We start from the raw sequence: 19,300 nt of genomic DNA, 5'->3' as shown, positions 1-19,300 counted from the left end.
TCCCTCTCCAGCTCCCCCGCTCCCCATTCCAGCTGCAGCATCCTTCTCCCCTGCCAGCCCTGAGGGACTATGGTGTCTGTGCTCTGGTCACCCCCCTGCCCAGCACAGGGGTCAGGTACCCTCTGCCTACACCACGTGCTGGCTGCTCCTGCCCTCACATTTTTTGCAGCTCTGGCAAAACTCCTGTTTATGCAACATGTCCCCGGCGGGAGGACGGCATGTTTCCATGCACACCCGCTCCCCCCCCACTCCAGCTCCACCCTGCCCAGCATAGCCCCGGTGTGAGAAGCACAGGGCAGTCACACAGAACACCCCAGTCCTCCAGCATGGGGGTCGCTGGGAGGGGGCAGCACCCCGTGCACCACACAGCCCCTCTCTGCCCCCACCAGTGTCCAGGGGTGCTGCTTTTGGGATTTCTTCCATCGGGTGGGGATAGCTGGCAGATGCGCCGAAGGGCAGGGGAGCGGCTTGGCCAGCAGCTCAGGGTGAGTCACACTGGGCTGATGTTGGGGCACGGAGGTCTCACCGCTCCCAGGCTTCCCTCCAAGCATCCCCAGCCCGCCCTGCAGCTGGGTCAGGGACTGTCACTGTGCCACCCCCTCCATGCCTGGATGCCTGGACAGCACCCTTGTCAGGGCAGAAGCCACCAAGTCTATCCTGCCCCTGCACTGCCCAAGAGATGCTGGGGGTACCAGGGAGAGTACCACAGGGCAAAGAGCCGCTCAGGGATGTCCCCCAAGCTGGGACAAATGCTATCTCCTCTGTCTCTCCCCTGGTATGTTGATGAGGAGCCGCCCTGTGGCCCATCCCCGCCAGGAAGGCGACAGCAGGACCAGGACAGAGGTTACCCAGTACACACAGCCCTGCAAATCAGGGATGAAATGTCACAGGGGACACCAGCCATTCTACTCCAAAGTGGCCATGGGGGCCACCACTGGCACCCCAAGACACCCTGGGACACACAGCACATTGGGAGAGTGAAGGCCTCCAGCAGCCCATGGCTGGCCTGGCCAGCAGCCCTGGCACAGGAATATGGGACAGGACAGGAAAAACAATGTACAGAGAAGCTTCAAGGGGTTGCAATGGAGGCAGCTGCACCAAAATAACCCTGGTCTCAACCCAAATAAGGGCAGGTCCCGGCTCCGGGGCAGTTTGAGCAATCAGCCTCAGTGCTGCCAAGTGCAGATGAGGGGAAGGGAGAGAAGGTAGCATCCTTGACCCTGTTTGGGGGGAGAAGGGTGTTTTTGGGGGTCAGGAGGGAGACAGAGATGCCTCCACATGACCAGAACAGGGACTGTCCCTACTTTGCTTGCAGGCGCTGGCTCGGCACGGGGCCGGCCACAGGCAGGGATATGCTGTGTTCCAGTGCCTAAAAAGGCAACATCTGGAGGCAGCAGGTCTGGATCCAGCCCTACGGGCCAGCATGCGCCTGCCTGGCTCTGGCCCCACAGCCCCAGCCCTGCCCTGCTCTACCCTGCTCTCCTCTGCCACCAGCAGCACACACGTGTGTTGCCACCCCACTGGGGGGACACCCCTCACCCCAGTCCCATGGGGACCCCACAACCAGCCTAAGGGAGAGCACGGGGTCACTGCCCCCTCTGCACCAGCCTTCTCCAAGAAAACATACCAGGATTCCCCCCACACCCTCACCAACTACCCAGAGCCAAAGCAGACACCAGGACTGGCCAGGGAGCAGCTTCTGCACCAGGGATAGGCTGGGAACAGAGTCACAGCAAGACTGGCTGGGACAGGGGGTGTCACCAGGACTGGTCTGTGAACGAGTTCTTACATTGGACTGGTCAATGCACGGATTCTTACATGAGATAGGGCAGCAACTGGATTCTCATCTGGGGTTGGTCTGTGCATGGATTCTCACCTGACATTAGTAAAGGCATGGATTGTCACACAGGATTGGCCAGCACATGGATTCTTACATGGGATTAATGACTCCACGGATTGTCCCATAGGACTGGTCAATCCATGGACCCTGACAGGTGATTGGCCAGAGCACTGACTCCCATGCAGGATTGGTCAGAGCAGAGATTCCCACACAGGATTGGCCAGTGCACGGATTCTCACATGGAACTGATCAACAAATGGATTCTGGCGTGGGACTGGCTGGAGCACGGGCTCTCCTGTGGGACTGGTTAGCACAACAGCCTGCAGTAGTCTGTGCCCCACCTTGAGCCCAGTGCGGGATCCTTGCCACAGATCCACTCTGGTGGAGCATCAGGCAAACCCCTTCCTGTGCACTCAGACCCCACTGCACACTTTGAGCTGCCTCCCAGCATCAGGGGCATCTGCCAGTGCCCATGGGTCTGGGACCCACCTCAAGCGGTGGGTAAGGTACCAAAATAAGCCCTGGCTGCCCCAAGGGGTCTCAGCCCCCTAGTACTGAGCCCAGGGGCTCTACTTGTGAGGGAAAGGCCCGAGGCAGATGGAGACTGGAGTCAGTGCTGTGTCCTGACCCGGCAGGACAGAGCTGAGCACACTGCAGTGAAACTGACATGCTGAGCAGCACCCCCAAAACTGGTGTCCCCCCATGTAGTGTAGTTTTGAGAAGATGAGAGGATAGGAGGAAGAGGTGGAGACAAAGAAAGATACTCCCCTGTACCCAGGAGCTGTGCTGTGGGACTGCTCCTCTCTCTTGTGTCCCAAAACCCATCAGGGAAGCTCCAATGCTGATCAGGGTCTGCTAGCACTGTGACCAGATACCCCAGAGATGGGCAGCACAAGGCCAGGGACCAGATAGTGGCAAAGCAAGAAGTAGGGTGGCCAAGGAGCCCCCCAACTCGGGACCCCAAAAGGGCACAACAGGGAGCACAGTTCCCAAGGCCCAACATCCAGCCTTGCAGGATCACTAAGCAGAGGGTTCGTTAGAGAGGGTGAGAGCTGGAGGTTTTTTTTCTACTGATACACTTTCCCTGGGGGTGGCTTCAGACTCCGGACAGGACACACTTTGTCTCTCCAGTGCCATCACGCTGCAGGGACAAGAGGTGCCCGCTTGGTTGCCCCCCAGACTCAAGTGCCACGAGCCCCAGGGGGCGCAGCCACTGTCACCCCACTGTCCTGCCGGCTGTCCCCAGCACACACACGGGGTCACCGGTCCCCACCAGGGCTGAGGCAGCGCCGAGCGGGCGCAGGGCCCGGGAACCGAGCACTTCTCTTTTTTTCCATGTTTTCCCCTTAAACCCAAGCGGGCTGATGCCTCCCTCGCTCGGTCGTTTCCTCTCCCAGAAGCACAGCCCAAAAACATCTGCGCCGGGACCTGCCCTGGCGGAGTTAACCCTCTGCGGGCCGGCGGCGCCGAGGGGCCGGGGATCCCTGCCGGGGGGGCGGGGGGGCTGGCACCCGCCGGGGCTGCCTCGCCACTCATTAACCCGGAGCTTAACCATTGACGGTCCCGCCGGGGACGGGGGTTAACCCGCGGGCTGCCGGGGTGTCCCGGCCGAGGGGCGGCCCCCAGTGTCCCCCCGCGGCAGTGACAGACGCCCGGCATCGCCCCCCCGGCTGCGGGGCGGGAGCGGGGTGCGGGGGGCGGACCCCGCTTTCCCGCGCACTCCTCGCTCCACGGGGACGTGTCCCTGCGCACTTGGGAGGAGGGGGGGACCCCAGCAAACCCCAGCGCCGGTGTGTCCCCCGCCGGGGCACCCCGAGAGTCGCCGGGCCCGGCGAGGGGGGCAGAGGGGCGCGGGGGGCGCGGGGGGCACGGCCCCAGAGCCGCTCACAGGTCCCTGCGGGCACCAAACAGGCCCTCAGCCCCTGCCCCTGTCCTGCTCCCACCCCCTGCCCCTGTCCTGCTCCCTGCCAGCGCCGCACCGCCCTCTTCAACCCCCCCGCACCCCGAGACCCCTCTGGTGACAGACAGCTGCGGACCCCCCCGACACGGGGGCAGCGCCCCCTCCTCCAGCATCACCCCGTCACCGCTCCCGTATCCACGCGTGGCCCCCGCCCCCTGGAGAGATGACACCCCCTCCAGCACCCCCCGGCCCGGGGGGCCTGAGAACCCCTGTGCCCTCTCCGCCCGCCCGTACCTGGCTCATGACGCTCCCGAAATCCATCCGGGGTCTCGTCTGCCTACATCCGAGAGGGACGGCACCGCAGCCTCACCTGGCCCCGGGGGCGCGGGGGGCGGCCGGAGGGAGCGCGGGGGGCAGGCGGGAGCCCGGCGTCGCCCGGGCGGGCAGGCGTGAAGGCAGAGCGCAGGCTGAGCCCCCCTCCCTCCCCGGGCCAAGCCTCGAGAAGGAAGGAAGGAAGGAGGGAGGGAGGAGGGAGGGGAGGGAAGGAGGGGGAGAGCCGAAGGGTTTCGCTCCCCAGCAGCGGGACCCCGGCGATGGAGGGGCGCGGGGAGGTCCCGCCGGCTCCCCGCTCCCCTCCGCGCCCCCGGGGCGGCCGGGGCTGGAGAGCCCGGGGGCGCCGGCCCCGGCCCTGGGGAGGAATGGGGTCCCGGTCGACTTTTTTCCACCGCTCCCCTCCCTTCTCTCGCTTCTTCTCCCTCTTTCTTCTCCTCTTCCCTCTCCCCAGCTGCACGGCGCGCTCCAAGTCCGGCCCCGCTCCGCTCCCCTCGCCTCCCCCAAAAACGCCCTTAAAGGCAACCGGGAGCCTGACTCGGGCAGCCGGCCCTGGGCTAGGGGTGCCGGCAGGTGGGCAGACACACCCCCACCCCCCCAAAAAAATTTACCCCCCCACACCTCGGCCGCCTCCCCCTCCAGAGCTCCGGCAGCCGGGGCCGAGGGGCGGCGGGGCGCAGCGGGGTCGGGCCCTTATCGCCCCGCGTGACGCCACCGCCGTCCCTGTGCCCTTGGCGGGGGGGGTGGCACGGACCGGTGTGTGGGGCCCTGCTTGGGGCCTGCCTGGCACCCCCTGGCACACCCTGGTGCCCCCCTGCCATATGCGGGACCAAGTGCCCAACTAATGATCCCTGGGTGTCCCACACCCCCAGTGTTGGGGAGGATGTGAAGATTTATCAGCCCACCTCTCAACTAGAAATCAAAGCCAAAATGCTGGAAAAGCCCCGTCTGTCCCTCAGCGTGTAAAGTCATGCCAGTCCCAGCTTGTCTGTCCCAAACCTGGAGTGTGCCCAGCATCCCCCTGGCCTTCCTCCTGTCTCCCTTCCTCCTCCTCCTCCTCAGGGAGCTGCATGTCGATGGATGGAGCCCTGGTCTCCCTTGCTGCCCCTGGGACAACCCAGCCCCAGCCCTGCTGTACAAGCAAGTGCTCAGTGCCAGGAGACCCCAGAGCAAAGAGGGGAAGCCCACCAGCAGTGGCCCAGAGCGTGGTGAGCTGGCCAGGGAGGCGGCGAGCCAGGCACCCGGCCCAGTGCTGTTGACATTTTCTCACCCAACGCCTCCCCGTTCCTGTTTGCATTTCCGTCCTGAAGCTGTGGGCTCAGCCAAAAGGCTGGAACTGGCTCTGCTGGAGCGGTGCAGGACCCCAACACCCCTCCCACCTCACCACCCCTTCAAAAGTCATCAGGGAGGGGTCTGTGGTAAGGATTTCTCCCATTGCCCACCTCCAAGTCCCCCTAAGGGACACCACTCCTGTGAGTACACTCCAGTTCAAGGAGCTCTTTCCCAGTCCCTCCATGCCTCAGTTTCCCTCCATGCCACATCAACCCAACACTGCCATGGGTGGGAGCACCAAAAGGCACTGTGGACCCCTCCTGCTGCCAACGACAAAGCACCAGAGCCAAACATCTCTGGAGGGCATCTCCTCAACCCCCTCCCAAGCGAGCACCAGCCAGCCCTTCTGCCTTCCCCAGATCCCAACAGCACAGCCACTCTAAGGACAAAATCCCATGGCCAGGATACACTGACACCCCTAAACAAGTCCCAGACCAGGATTCATTGACATCCCTAAACAAGTCTCACCATCACCACAGCCCACAAAAAACAGGCATCCCAAAAAGATGAGAGTGCTGCAACAAGGATGGAGGGGAAACAAACATCCTGCACCAGCAGAACACAGCATGGACCCCAGCCCACCTCCAGCACAGACCCCTGAACAGGCCTCAGAGCCCAAACTCCTCTGGAGGAGGCCACAGGATGGCTCCCAGGCCCTGGGAAATATCAGCAAAGGAAGAGCTGGGGCCAGATGGGAAAGTATCAGCAATTGAATGGGATGGGAATGAGTGGGTGAGTGAAGGGCACTGATAGCATTTCCCTGTCCTGGTCCCTGGGGCAGTGACAGAAACTGTCCCCTGGGGACATGACGTGTCCCTTTCACAGGACACAGCCAGAGAAGCCCTGACAACATCCTTGAACTACAGTTGCCAAAGTACCTCCCGGAGCCATAGGGTCAAAGTGCCAGTGGGAGCAAGTCCAGCGGTCTGCAAAGTGGCTCCAATGACTCCCAGCCCTGCAGACAAACCTCTCCTCACATGAAAAAACTCCTCTGTGACCCAAAACAAACACCCTTGAGCATCATTACCCCAGATGTCATTGGAAGAAAGGAGACCTGGGGACCAGGCACCCAGATGTGGTTCATCTCCAGAGATTAAAAGCACACAGGAGATAAGCCCCAGTGCAGGGTCTATAGAGCCCCTCTGGAGCCAGACTTTTCAGCTGTTTTGGGATCACTGCCACCTCTTGGAGGGGGTTCCTGGGAGTCCCCAGGGACACAGCACCCTTCGCAGGGCAGGTCTCAGGAGGAGTGGCCATGGGGGATGCAAACTGGTCTGGGAAGGGAGAAAATCAGTGGGAAATGAGGCAGGTCTGGACCTCGCTTCCCACCATGACAAAGCCCTGGGAAGGTGGATGCAGCCCTGGCAGCTGCCCAGGAGGGAGGCTGGTGGTCCCTGCTGCCTCATCTGACACCTCTCTGGCCAGTGCTCACCCGTGCAGTGAGCACAGGCAGTCTCAGCATCCCCTCTCCCCTACCCATCCTCTCTGTGCAGCACCCCGAGGGTACAGAGAAGGGCCCCAAGTCCTCCAAGCAGCGGAGCCGGCCCCCCACTGGAGCTGAGAGGCCGAATATTTGGGCAGTGACGTAAAGAAGGGGAAAAAGGAAAGAGGCAAGGGAAAAAAAAAACCCACAGAAAAAAAAAACAACAAAACCCCCTCCGGGACCTACTGCACAAATATGACCTGGTACTGCACCGGGGCAGGTCTGCACCCCACAGCCCCCCATCCCTCCACTCCAGCTGGGCCCATGCCAGGGTCAAGGACATATTCCTGCACTATTCCTTCCCTCTCCCGCCCCGCCCACTCTGTTGTGGAGACCAGGGGCGTTGCTAATTACCTGTGCCAGAGCACCGGGGGCTGGCTTTGAGCGGGGCCATCGGGGACAGGGACCTGACGGGCAGCTCCGTGTGGCCAGTACGTCATCCCCTCGACAGCACGGGGAGGAAACAGAGTGGCTGGGGCAGGGAGCAGGGACCAGACAGCCCCAAATCCCACAGCAAGTCTACCAAGCTGGGACATGGATGTTCCCTCCTTGCAGCCCCTGCTCCTGGCACAGCCACCGGGAACCTGCCTGGCCATACCCCCCCATACTCCCTGGGCCCCTGGTGATGGCACAGCTGGAGGGTGCTGATCACCAGGAGTCAAGCCTTCCCGGAAGTGTCCAACCACTCCTTGCCTCAGTTTCCCTTCCTAATTTTGACTTGCTCTACAAGCAGGGAATATACCCAGCACGAGCCAAGGGGGGGCATATCCCCTCACCACCACCACCACACTCTGCCATGAGTCCTACAGTTGTCCAAGGTCCCGTCAATGCCGCGGGCACTGGGAGCGATTGCTCTGGCCGAGACATGCCTCGCTGCCCAGCCCTGGCCCTGCTCCAGCCCCTGGTTTAATGATGGACAAACCTGCCCCCCTCCGGAGTCCCATCCCAGGGGGCACTTGAAAAACAACCCAGGCCTGGCATGGGGCCAGCGGGGATGGATGGCAGTGAACTGGGAGCACATGCACGTGACCACCTGCCTGTGTGTGAGCACGCTCGCGCACACGGATGGATGTTCTTGCACACATGTGCATTTCCCTGCAGCTCATGCACTTGTGCATGCATCTGTGAGCACACATGGTCATACACACACACACGCACACGTGTTCACACACACAGGCACACACACACACGTGGCCCAGCAGCATGGCATGGCTCCAATCCACACTTTCAGCTCCCCAGGGAGAGACGCTGCAGGGACAACCCCTAGACCCCTTGGCCCCATGCTGTGTGATGTGCCTCAGTTTCCCCTCTTGGCACAGCCCAGCACCCCCACTCCCCCAGCACTGGTGGGCCCTTGGGGGGCAGGGGTGAGCAGGGCAGGCTGGAGCCTTGCCAGGCCCAGGGGCTGGCACAGGCGCCATTTCCCAGAACCAAGCACCAGCAATCACCAGCCGATTCGGCAGCCAAACACCACAGCGCTTCCTGTCCCCCAGCCAAACCATCCATCATGGGGCCAGCTCCCACTACGGGAAACAGCACAGTCCCCATCTTTTCCCAGCCTCTCCAACCAGCATCATGGCAAAATCCAGCCACAATCAGAGTGAAGGCATCCTGGGGGACAGGGACACTCCTAGGATATCCCTTGATTTCGGACATGCCTGCATGGCCCCCCTGCTCAGAGCATCCTTGGTCAGGAGAGCAGTGTCACCACCAGATCCTGGTTGTGTCACTGCCGTCACATGCCACCCACAACAGAGGCTCACCCACACTTGAACGCAGGCACAGGAGTACTGCACCCCACACCATGTTCCCTGCCTCCTGCTGCCCCCAGGTAGGGCTCGGTGACTCAGTTTCCCCACTTTTCAAAGGAAGATACACCCCCAGCTCTGGGCAGGCAGTTTTGGTGCAGGGAAGGAGGGAGGGGGCAGGCTGTGTGTGTCACATACATACCCGTGTCCATCTATCCAACCATCCCTCTCGGAGAGAGGGAGGGAGGTTTGCTAAGCAAGGAAAAATCCCTGAGCAGAGGCACAGGGCGCAAGAAGGGCCTTACATGGGCATGGGAACAGTGTTGTGCTTCCCAGCTGATGAGTGTGCAGCTGCCCTGGCCCCTCCAGAGCCACCCACGGGCACCAGGCATCCCACCAGCATCACTGCCAGCACAGAGCAGAGGGTTCCACCACCGTTCCCCCGTTGTCTTTCAGGCAGGATGGAATGCAGGTCACTGCCAGGGCACAGGTCCTGCCCTCCCTGCTACAGCTCTGCTTGCTCACTGCTTTCTCATGCTCACCAGCACCTCAAAAGCTCCCAGATGTTCCCACATACACTCCAGTGCCCCTCTCCCCTTATCCCCATCACACCCACGGTACCATCTGGCACCCCACACTGATTTCCAGCAGTACAACTCTTTACATCCCACCCACACTCCCATCTCTCCCCGCTCCCCTATACCTGAGGTCCATTTGAGGTTTGTAAGTGGGGGCTTTCCCCCAGCTGGCCCAGGATGCAGCTGGCTGGGAGCTGGCCATGCTAGGGGGCAGAACAAAGAGGTGGAGCAAGTCCCAGGGAGGTAAATATGGGGATCAAAGAGCAGACACTGCCAATAGCATGGCGGGGCAGACTCCAGGGCCAGGACATCAGAGCCAGGGGACACCAGGACCTGACAGCAAATCCAGGGAAGGAAGAGGAAGCATTGCAGGGTGCAGCTGCCAGCACTTTGGGGGTGGGTCCATCTTCCCTCTCCAAAGTATCCTGGAGGTGCAGGGGTTAAACGTGAAGGACTTCAGGTATACAAGAGGCCATTTTTGCTCCATGCCAAGCCCCCTCCCCACATGCACTCTCCCCGGAGACCCTACAATAACAAGCCGGCGTGTGAGTCAGCTGGCCATCTGCCCGACCGGAGGAGCCCCTCCCTGGGCGCTGGCCCAAAGGAGCTCTGCGGAAGGCCCCTGGCCCTGGCCCCATGCACGCTCCCCCCAGCAGCAAACCCCTCGGCTAGCTGGCCCCACCGAGGGGGCTCCAGCTTCCAGCGAGCGTGGGAAGGGTGATGGAGGCTAATGAAATGCAGCCGGCTGCGAGAGTGAGCCACAGGCTGCTCCTGCGCAGTCTGTCCAGATGCTGGGAGCCTGGTATGAACCCCCTCTTGCTGTACAACCCCCTATCAGACATCAGGGAATCCCCACCGGGTTCACACCCAGACACATACACTTCCTGACACTCCCTCCTGCCTGAAAACCACTGCCAGATGCTCCCTGCCACCGCCTACCCCGGGGATACCCCAGGGATACCACGGGCATCCCCTCACCACACGCCCCTTCCAGCTCTCCCCACAGCACCCCGGCAAGGCCAAATTCTCTGGCCTCAGCCTTCCTGGCATCTTTGGCACAGGCTGCCTGGGGTGACACAGGGTCCTGGGGTGACCCAGAGTTGACAGAGAATCCTGGAGCTGGCACAGCTCCACTAAGCCTCCCAGCCACCTTCGCCCGGCCCGCTCAAGGCCCAGTGTACCCCATGGCCCCCATTTCTCCCGAGAGCCCAGCTGGGGCTCAGTGCCAGGACTGCTGCCAACGCCTGCCCAGCACTGCCACCCATCCCGTGGCACCCTGCAAAGCCCAACGTGTGCCCGGCCTCTGGCACAGCACCCCCCCCTTTCCTCTCCCTCCCTGCCCAGCTGGGCACAGGCAATGGGCACGGGAACAGGCATGTCCCAGCCTACGCGGTCTGCCTGGGGCATGCCAGCCTCTTCCCGCCCAGGATGCCAGCCCCAGAGCTAGCTGGCATACACGCCTCCCCAGGGATTAAGAACACGAAGCCTCCCCTGCCCCAGCAGCGCAGTGATGGGCACCATGCCCACCTCCAGCTCCTCGGAGAACCTGGGTTGCTGTAGGGTCCCCCTCTGCCAGTGCAGCAGCTGGATAGACAGACACCACTGGGCATCCTCAGTTCCACTATCTCCTGCCAGCAAGATCCGCCCCCGGCTGGGCATCGGCAGAGGTGCTCAGCCTGTGTGCATGCAGCTGGCAGCGCTCGGCCGTGGCGCATGGCACCCACATGCAGCAGCAGTCACCCTGGCAAAGGGCACCCCGCTCCAGGCACTGGGGCACAGATGTGGCACAGAGCTGGTGTGCTCTGGGAAGGGCTGCACCCCAAAACCCAGCCTCGTACACAGACAGGTGGATGCTGTCAGTGACTAGGCAAAAGGATGGCACTGTCAGCCTCACACAGTGGTGACACCAGTGCCACCATGACCAGCCCAGTGCCAGCAGCCCACTTGGGTGCCCATCCAATGAGGTCAGCTGGCATGGACCATGGCATCCTCCCTCTGAGTCCCCAGCACCCCCAGGCAGGGTTGGGGATGCTTCAGGGCACTGGCCTTACCTTTGATTGGCATTTGGTATGGCAGGAGAGCTTGCAGCCTGCGGGGAGAAAGAAGAGAGAGGGTTATTGGAGGCAGGAGGGGGAACAGTGCCAGGGGGCAGGCTGCAGGTACCCCACATGCAGGACAGGAAGGGGGAGCACCCGACTCTGCAGGGCACAGAGCACCTTGGCACTGGGCACTGGCTGCTGGGACGTGCACATGCATGCCCATACCTCACACTGGTGCACACACATTCCAGGTGGCACCAGCACGGCACAGTAGCAGGCACACAAATGTGGCTCTGGGTCATACACGATGCCAACATGCCAGTGAGTGTGCACACATGCAAGTCCCAGTGGCCAGGGTGAACAGCATGAAGGGAGACCGTGCACAGACAGGTCTCTCATGGATCCTGGCATGGCTGCAAGCACCACAGGGGTGCTGCCATTGCCTGTGGTCCCTCCCTCCCGTGCACTGCTGTTGCACACTTTCACCCACACCCCCATGGAGGGCACGTGCTCAAGAGCAGTGCAGGCATGTTTGCCACTGCTGGGGATAGGCACTTGTACAGGGTACCACTATGCTGCCTGGGTAGCCCTGCAAAGACTTATGTCCCATCCCCAGGGGACACAAGGATCCCCACACAGCATAGGCCAGGCCACGGCCGCACCCCAGTCCCTGTTCCCCTTGGACCTGCTTCCTGCAGCACAGGAAGCCTCATTGTTCCCGTTTCCTCTGTCCTCCCCTCGCACGGGGCTCAGTGACACCACACACGTGCGAGGGCTGTCGGCCCTGCCTGTGACCCACTGGGTGCCACGGGCAGCAAGCACGGCTCAGGGGGTGAGCCCCCACATGTGTGCACAGACCCTCGCCCGTGTGCACAGACATGGTGGCCACTGCACACTCACTGCACATGCATGAAGCTAACAGACAGCCACGTACACGTGTGACACCTCAGTGCCTCCATGGGCCACGCTTGCCTCCCAGCTCCTTCCCACCCACAAAAGCACCACACATACTTCTCACAGCCACAGCTCTCCCTCTAACACACAGGCACACATGTGTGCACAGATTGGCACAGGCACATGTTCCCACATTCAGATCCTCGTGCATGCAGGCATACACACACATCCCTGATGTCCTGACCTCCCTGGCATGTCCACGTGCACACGCATGCCCACGGCCCCAGCTCACCTCTGCAGGTGCTGCCCTGGCGCGTGATGGCCTGCCGGCAGATCCCACATGCCTTCACCTTCTTGAAGCTCGTCATCTTGAAGGTGTGTGCTGGAGGGGCCTCCAGGTCCTGGGGCTGGGGGGAACATGGGACTTCGTCAGCGGGAACAAGGTGACACCAAGACCCAGACACTCAATTGTGACCTGCCTGTTTCCCCTGAGCAGCGGTTCATCCTCCACTCATGTCCCCCACACCCCTTCACCTATGGCTGTGTCCTCTGCAGCTGCGGTACAGGGTATGGGCTACAGGATACGGGGTCCAGGCAAGGGATGGGGGGGTATGGGGTGGGAGATAGGGGGTACAGGGGAAGGGGAGGGTGCGGGGAAAAAGGGCCTCCACCCCTTTAAATAGTCTCTGCCGCCCCCTGGCGGGGTGTGCCTATGTGTAGAGTGTGTGTGTGTGTGTGTGTGTGTGTGTGTGTGTGTTCACATGTATTTGTGCATGTGCACATATACATGTGTGTACGTGTGTGTGTACACACAGAATTGTGTATGCACATACCATGTGTGTGTGCACGCACAGATTGTGTGCACAGAGGTGTATGTGTGCACATGTACGTGTCCGTGCTGTTTGTGTCTGTGTGTGCAGTGTGTGTGTGTGTGTGCATACAGAGATGTGCACAGGGGTGTACACGTATATGTACACGTGTGTGCAGATATGTGTGTGTGCATGCACAGATGTGTGCACACTCATGTCTCTCTGCACATAAGTACATCTCCATGTGTCCCTGTGAACACATGCCCATGCACAAGCATCTCTGTGAGCATGTGCGTGTGGGCACAACTGTGTATGTCTGCACACACAGGGGGTGAAGAGGCTTGAATGCACATGGGTGTGCAAACTCGTGTGCATGTGAGCACGTGTGAATGCACATAGATAATACATGCATGTATTTGCATGTGTGTGTGTAAGTACACAAATATGTGCACAAATGCTATGTGCACACCCGGGTACGTGCAGGTGCTGTGAGTAGGGTGCCCATGCTGGGAGTGTCTCACTGTCATGCTGTGTTTTGGGGTACATGCCAGGCAGCGTGTGCTGAGGTGTCTCTTGGAGGGGTGTAAAGGGGGCACAAAGCCCCCTGAGCATGAGCAGCCATGCCCACCCTGTCTGGCACAACCCACAGAGAGGGGAAGCTGATGCCACGAGTGTGACTGCATGCAGGATGCATCCAACCTGTGCAAGCATGTGTGTTCACATGGGGGTTGAGGACAGGGAGGGGTCTTGGCACAGCTGCAGGCAGTCAGTGTTCCTCCCAAACCCCAGTTGACTGGGGTTTTTTTTGGGGGGGAACAACCCTTGGCAGCACGCCAGTCCTGCCCACCCACCCGCTGCCAGATGAAGACGTGAGCCCCTGTAAATCCGCCTTTTCATGCCAAGACTAATGAGATTAAGCAGAGGCCCGGTGGCCCCCCTTGTCTTGGCGCCCTGCTCTCCTCCAGCCCACTGCACCAGAGCCAAAAGGGATGGTGCCAAAGCGTCAGGGGGCCGGGTACCTCCCCACAAAATTCTCTGCCTCAGTTTCCCCAGTGTAGACACAGATGGGAGATGGGCCATCCACATGCACTGCATGCCCACGTGTGTGCAAACACCCCTGGGGCTGTGAGGGTGCTGCGTGTGCAGCAAGCAGTGCATGTGCCATGGCACTGCATGCACATGCACAGCTGCGGGCATGCATGTCCCCACCAGCCACAGCAGCAGCAGTGGTATGGTTGCATTGTTCCCATACGCAGGTCCATGTGCCACCATGCACACACACAGGTTTGTCCATGTGCATGCAAGCTCCTCTTCCCTGGGTACCTACTCCCACAGGGCCACTCATGGGTGGTCCCTTGGCAGCCCCCAGAGCTGGTGCCACCCTACAGGGTGGGTGTGTACACAGACACACACACATGTGTATGGTCAGATGTGGCGTCACCCACCCAGCAGCCGTGGGAAAAACTCCCCCAGGACAGGGGCTCCCACGCTGCAGTTGCTGGGTGACAGCAAGACCTAATGATGCCATGAGCTCCTTTGCATATGCAAAGCAGCATCATTGCTGCAGGGTGCCCCGGGAAGAGGCCTTGCCCCCCGCTCCCAGGGACCCGCTGGGATGCCCAGGGATGCCGACACATCTCCCATGCACGCACCCCCCACTCAGCCCTGGCCTCCATGGCTTCATTAACAGCAATTATCCTCACTAGTGAAAGAGCTGGCCCTTTGATTCCCACCCCCCCAGAGTCCCTTCTGCTTGTCTCATTGCCAACACCATCACGGTGCCAGAGGGGGACCAACCCAGCACCCAGCTTTATGTCCCCCCCAGCCCCTTGCTGCTGGAGGGGCACTCTGCCCACCCAGTGCCACTCTGCCAGCCAGGGAACCAGCCCATCCCACAGAACAATCCAGTCCCAGCTCCATACTGGCAGCATCCCAGTCAGCCTCCCTGCCCCCAAGGCTGAAACTGTTGGGGAAACGCAGGGGCAGGGGCTGGAGGGCTTTCTCGGGCATGTTACATGGATACCCACACATGGGTACCACCTTCAGGGACCAGCACCCACACGGTGCAGGAAGCAGAGGTACAAAGGCATTCCTAGCCATGGGCCCCCCAACAGACAGACATACAGACCAAAGGAGGTTGGAAGGGGACCCAGGTGTCCTGGGCTGGAAGAGGCACCAGACAGAGATGCCAAATTAATCAAGAGCTGGGAGACCTGGATTCATTGCCCAGCACTGCAGAGTGCAGTGGCGGGGGGGAATCTGTGATTCCAGTTCCCCTGAGGCTGCAAAGTCAGGGTGAGTGGAGGACACCTGGGTGCAGTCCTGTAGACTCAGGTCCACCCAGAGTTTTGCAACCCGCTGGGCCCCGAGACCCAGCTTGGTGAATGGGGAGGATGCAGAGTCTCAAAGCCCCACAACTAACTGGATCCCCGCAGTTTTCCGAGTTTCCTTTCCCTTCAGTGCAGTAGCAGAGCCTCTTCCCCAGGGAATGGTGGAGCCGCCGGCCAGTGACGCAGGCTGGGGCGTCGTGGGAGATCAGCCTCCCACCGTCCCCAACCCTACAGCCCTTCCACAGATCCTCCTACAAGCCCAACGTCCCTGGTCGCATCCCAGCCCGGTCCCCTCTTGGTGTACCCCCCTCCCCAGCCTGTTGTCCACTGCCACCTCTCTATCGGGCTGGGTCCCGCTCCGCTCCCCACAGTCCCCGGGGCTCCTCCCGGCCCCGCTCCCGGTCCGGTCCCCCCAGCCCCACCCCGATGTCTGGCCGTCCCTGGCGGTCCCCGCTCTGTCCCGGTTCCCCCTGAGCCGGTCCTGGTACCGCTCCAGCCCCGCCAGTTCCCCCTGCCCCCAGTCAGCGAGTCCCGGTGCAGACGCCCCCGCCCCGTCCCGCTCCCCTCGCATCCCAATCGCATCCACCGCCCGCTCCCGAGACCAGCCCCGCTCCGCTCCCCCGGCGCCGAGCCCCCGCGGCGCTGCTCCCCCCGGTGCGGGCCGTACCCAGAGCAGGCAGGAGAGGCACAGCCCGGTCATGCTGCTCCCCGGCCGGCCGAGCCCCCGGCCCCTCGCTCCGCCCGCCCGCCCCACCCCGGCCCCTCGCCGCCCCTCGGCCGGGGGGAGAAGGGGAGCGGCAAACCCCCCCCCGATCCCCTTCTCCCCAATCGAGTCGGCCCGGAGGCGTCTGGGACACCCCCCACAACGCCAGCAGAGGGGCTGCGGGACTGTGGGGGCCCGGAGTGGGGCTGTGCGTGTCCCAGGCCGCCTGTTCCCCACTCACACACATTTGGGATCCATTTCCTCCGCTGACCGGGGGACACCCGCCACCCACGTCACCCTCATCCCTCCTCCGGCCTCCGGCGGGTCCTGCGGCGGGATGCACTCCCCCCATCCCCAGCCGAGTCCCCTGGGTGGTCCCGGGATGGGAGACGGGGAGGGATCAGCGGACATCCATGCGCGGAGCTGGGGGGCCTCAGCGAGGGGAGACAATCTCCAGGCGGGACGGAGAGCGGCTTGGCAGCCTGCGGCCCTGACAGGGATGGATTTGGCAGGGGGGTGCTCCAGCCCCTCCTGGGGGGCTCGGCCGTGCGGCACACGGTTCCCCCTCTCTCGCCAGTGCTGATTCCGGCTCCAGCCTGGAAACTTGTGCTCAGCTGGCCGTGACCATGAGGGTGTGAGTCAGGGTGCGGGACGTGCCAGGGGGAAGGACACACCGACAGGACGAGCCACGGCTGGCATGGAAACCTGGGCATGGAGAGGACGTGGGCACTGTAATGCCCCGCTCCCCATGCCTCAGTTTCCCCTCTAGACTCTGCATAAAACCGCCAGCCCAGAAGGGAAGGGGGGGAGCTGCCCTTCCCAGAGACTGGGGTTGCATCTGACTCCTCCCAAAGTGCAGCATCCCCTCCCCAAAATATCCTTGTCCCATTGCCCTCCACCCCACCACTATGCTGTGCTCACCCAGCCCAGGGTGGTGGTACCCCTGTGGGGATGTACCAGCTGGGACAGGGGATACCTCCCATCTCTCCCTGCCAAACAGATCCAGGGGCAGAAGGAGGCTGGGGGGACTGATCGTGCTCACAACACCAAACAAGCAAAGGGCTATCCCTGTCCACCCCTCTCACACATCCCTCCCCATCATTACAGCCCTCATTAATCAACCTCGTTACTGCCCATAAATGAAAGCCCCAGTGGAGAGAAGTGTCCACACCCCCCCATAAATCACCTCTTCCCATTCACTGCCGTGACAATCCCAGGCTCCTCAGAAGGGCAGGAACAAGGGTCATGCGACAGAGACAGGGTGGCTGCAGGGACACAGCCCATCACCATCATTTAAGGCTCGTTTTCTCAGCAGGTGGACACATGCGGGGTCACTTAGCACAGGGACAACCCCCCCCCCCCCCCCCCCCCCCCCGGCCCAGATGGGTTCTACTGGTGTAGGCATGTACTCCCAGTGCAGGGCCAGCCTTGTCAGGATTCCTTTGGGTCCTGGGGTCACCACATGCCCAAGGCCCCCACACCCACTTCCACCAGAGCTGTCTGCACACTGCTCTTGAGTGCACAGGGCACACACACACATCACACATGTCCCCACTGTGTACATGCCAGGACACACTCATGAACACCACACACAGAGCCCATGTCACTCATGGTGGGTGGGCCCCACATGCATGGGTGCCTGTCAGCACAGAAAGGACTGAAACACCCCTCTATAACAGCTCACACTAACATAAAGCCCTGGTGCTACTGCCCCCAGCACACATGCATGTGTTAGAGGACACACACCCCATGGCAGCTCCATAGAGACCTCCTGTGCACCCACACCCATGTGAGCTGCAGTCCACTCTCACCTCAGCCCCATCTGCATGCCCATGAACACACTTAAGTACACGTGTGTTACAGCCCCCCCACGAGTCCGTGTTCCCACACCCACATCAGAAACACACAAAGTGGTGGACATGGGACTTGCACAAGCACGAACCCACATCTCACCAGTGCCACCCACCCACCCACAGCCCTGGCCACCCCCCGGTATTCCTCTCCATTCACGATCCTGCGTCCCCGGCGCACTCTGGGGTTCCTAAGCAGTCAGAGGCCTCTCCTTCCTCCAGGCTGTGTCCCTGTCCTGGCATATACTGGACTGTCACCAGCCTGCAGTGACTCCCTCAGGCACTGCCCAGCAGTGGCTTTGGCACCTGCTTTTCTGGCATGGTGCAGCTGAAGTGTCCCATGCCATCCTGCCAGGCACGGGGCACCTTCCCAAAGACTGAGGAACTATCTGAGGGTGGCGCAGTCGGAGTCCAGCACGCTCCAACAGCTTTCCCCCCTCCCTGCCTCAGTTTCCGCAGCCTGGGTGGCAGAGCAGAGTAAGTCCCCACACCAGTGCTGCATGGGCACAGGGATTCCCTGTGGGGCAATCCTTTGGCACATGGATCCCACACATGCCAGGTGCTGACGGGCACAGAGGTGCCCTACACAGGGTGACCCCACAGGGATCTCTCATGTTGGGCACAGGGAGCCCACACTGACTGAGTACTTCATGGGCATGGTGCTTCCCAGCGCCAGGTGTTTACAGGTATAGGGATCCCCCACACTGATCACTTTATGGGTACAGGGATTTCTCATGAGGAGTGTTTTATGGGCACTGGGATCCCCTCATGCAGGACACTGTTCCCATTGTGGGTTCTATAAGGACAGGGACACCCCCTGCCTCTACAGTCTCTCTGTAAGGACACAGGGATCCCAGCAGATCCCTTAGAATGAAAGGCTGTACAGCAGATCCTCTCCAGTCAGGCACTGCAGGGGTCCTCGGGTGTGGGAAGAGAGGGTCACAGTGAGACGCTCCGGGGGGGTGGCAAAAGGAGGGACAAAGGACATGCCCTGCACCCTGGCATGCATATGCAGGGTTTAACCCCCAGCTGCCCGGAGCAGGCAGGGCCAGCGGCATCCCATACCCCCAGTCCCCCCACCCCGGAGCCCCCCAGCTCCGTGTCCCCCGCAGCCCCTAACCCTAACGCCGTGCCCGGCGATGCCCGCTTACCTCCCGGCGGCGGCGGGCGCGGAGGGGCAGGAAGCAGGACACCAAGGACTTCCCCCAGCCAATCAAGGTGGCAAAGCACCAGCTCAGCCGGGTCATGGTGCCCCTGCCCGGGGCTCACCCGGCGGGGGGAGGGTGCAGGGGCCGACCCCTGCCCAGGGCACGCTCGGACGAGCGGCCGGACCCAGCCGTGTCCCTCCCCCGGCGCCCGCCGCAACAAGCTCCGGTGCCCGGGCAATGCCCCCGAAGTGCCCAGCCCTGGGCACGGGGCCGTGCGACAGTGATGTGCTGGGGGGCTGCGGTCCCACCGGGCCCT

The 19,300-nt window shown here is 61.9% G+C and overlaps 1 protein-coding gene across 8 annotated transcripts in view; it reads right to left on the bottom strand.

Annotated features, from left to right (window-relative positions):
- The window catches only part of TNS1 (tensin 1), a 66,651-nt gene extending 50,360 nt beyond the window's left edge, over nt 1-16,291 (bottom strand). For 3 of the 8 annotated variants that reach the window (XM_083864996.1, XM_083865001.1, XM_083865002.1), the window contains exons 1-3: nt 16,230-16,247; nt 12,437-12,551; nt 11,263-11,300 (exon numbers count right to left, since the gene is read on the bottom strand). In XM_083864996.1, the coding sequence (XP_083721122.1) occupies nt 11,263-11,300; nt 12,437-12,551; nt 16,230-16,244 (168 nt within the window). In that variant the 5' untranslated portion in view covers nt 16,245-16,247. Of the gene's footprint in view, nt 1-4,034; nt 4,286-4,975; nt 5,166-9,336; nt 9,380-11,262; nt 11,301-12,436; nt 12,552-16,227 lie in introns of those variants that run through there. The other 5 variants (XM_083864997.1, XM_083865003.1, XM_083864995.1 and 2 more) reach the window with 4 other exon arrangements.
- Between the last annotated feature and the right edge of the window lie 3,009 nt (nt 16,292-19,300).

The sequence above is a fragment of the Zosterops lateralis genome, assembly GCF_965231275.1.
Source record: "Zosterops lateralis genome assembly, chromosome: 7".
Taxonomy (NCBI): Eukaryota; Metazoa; Chordata; class Aves; order Passeriformes; family Zosteropidae; genus Zosterops; species Zosterops lateralis.
This window is presented reverse-complemented; position numbering and strand designations above follow the sequence as displayed.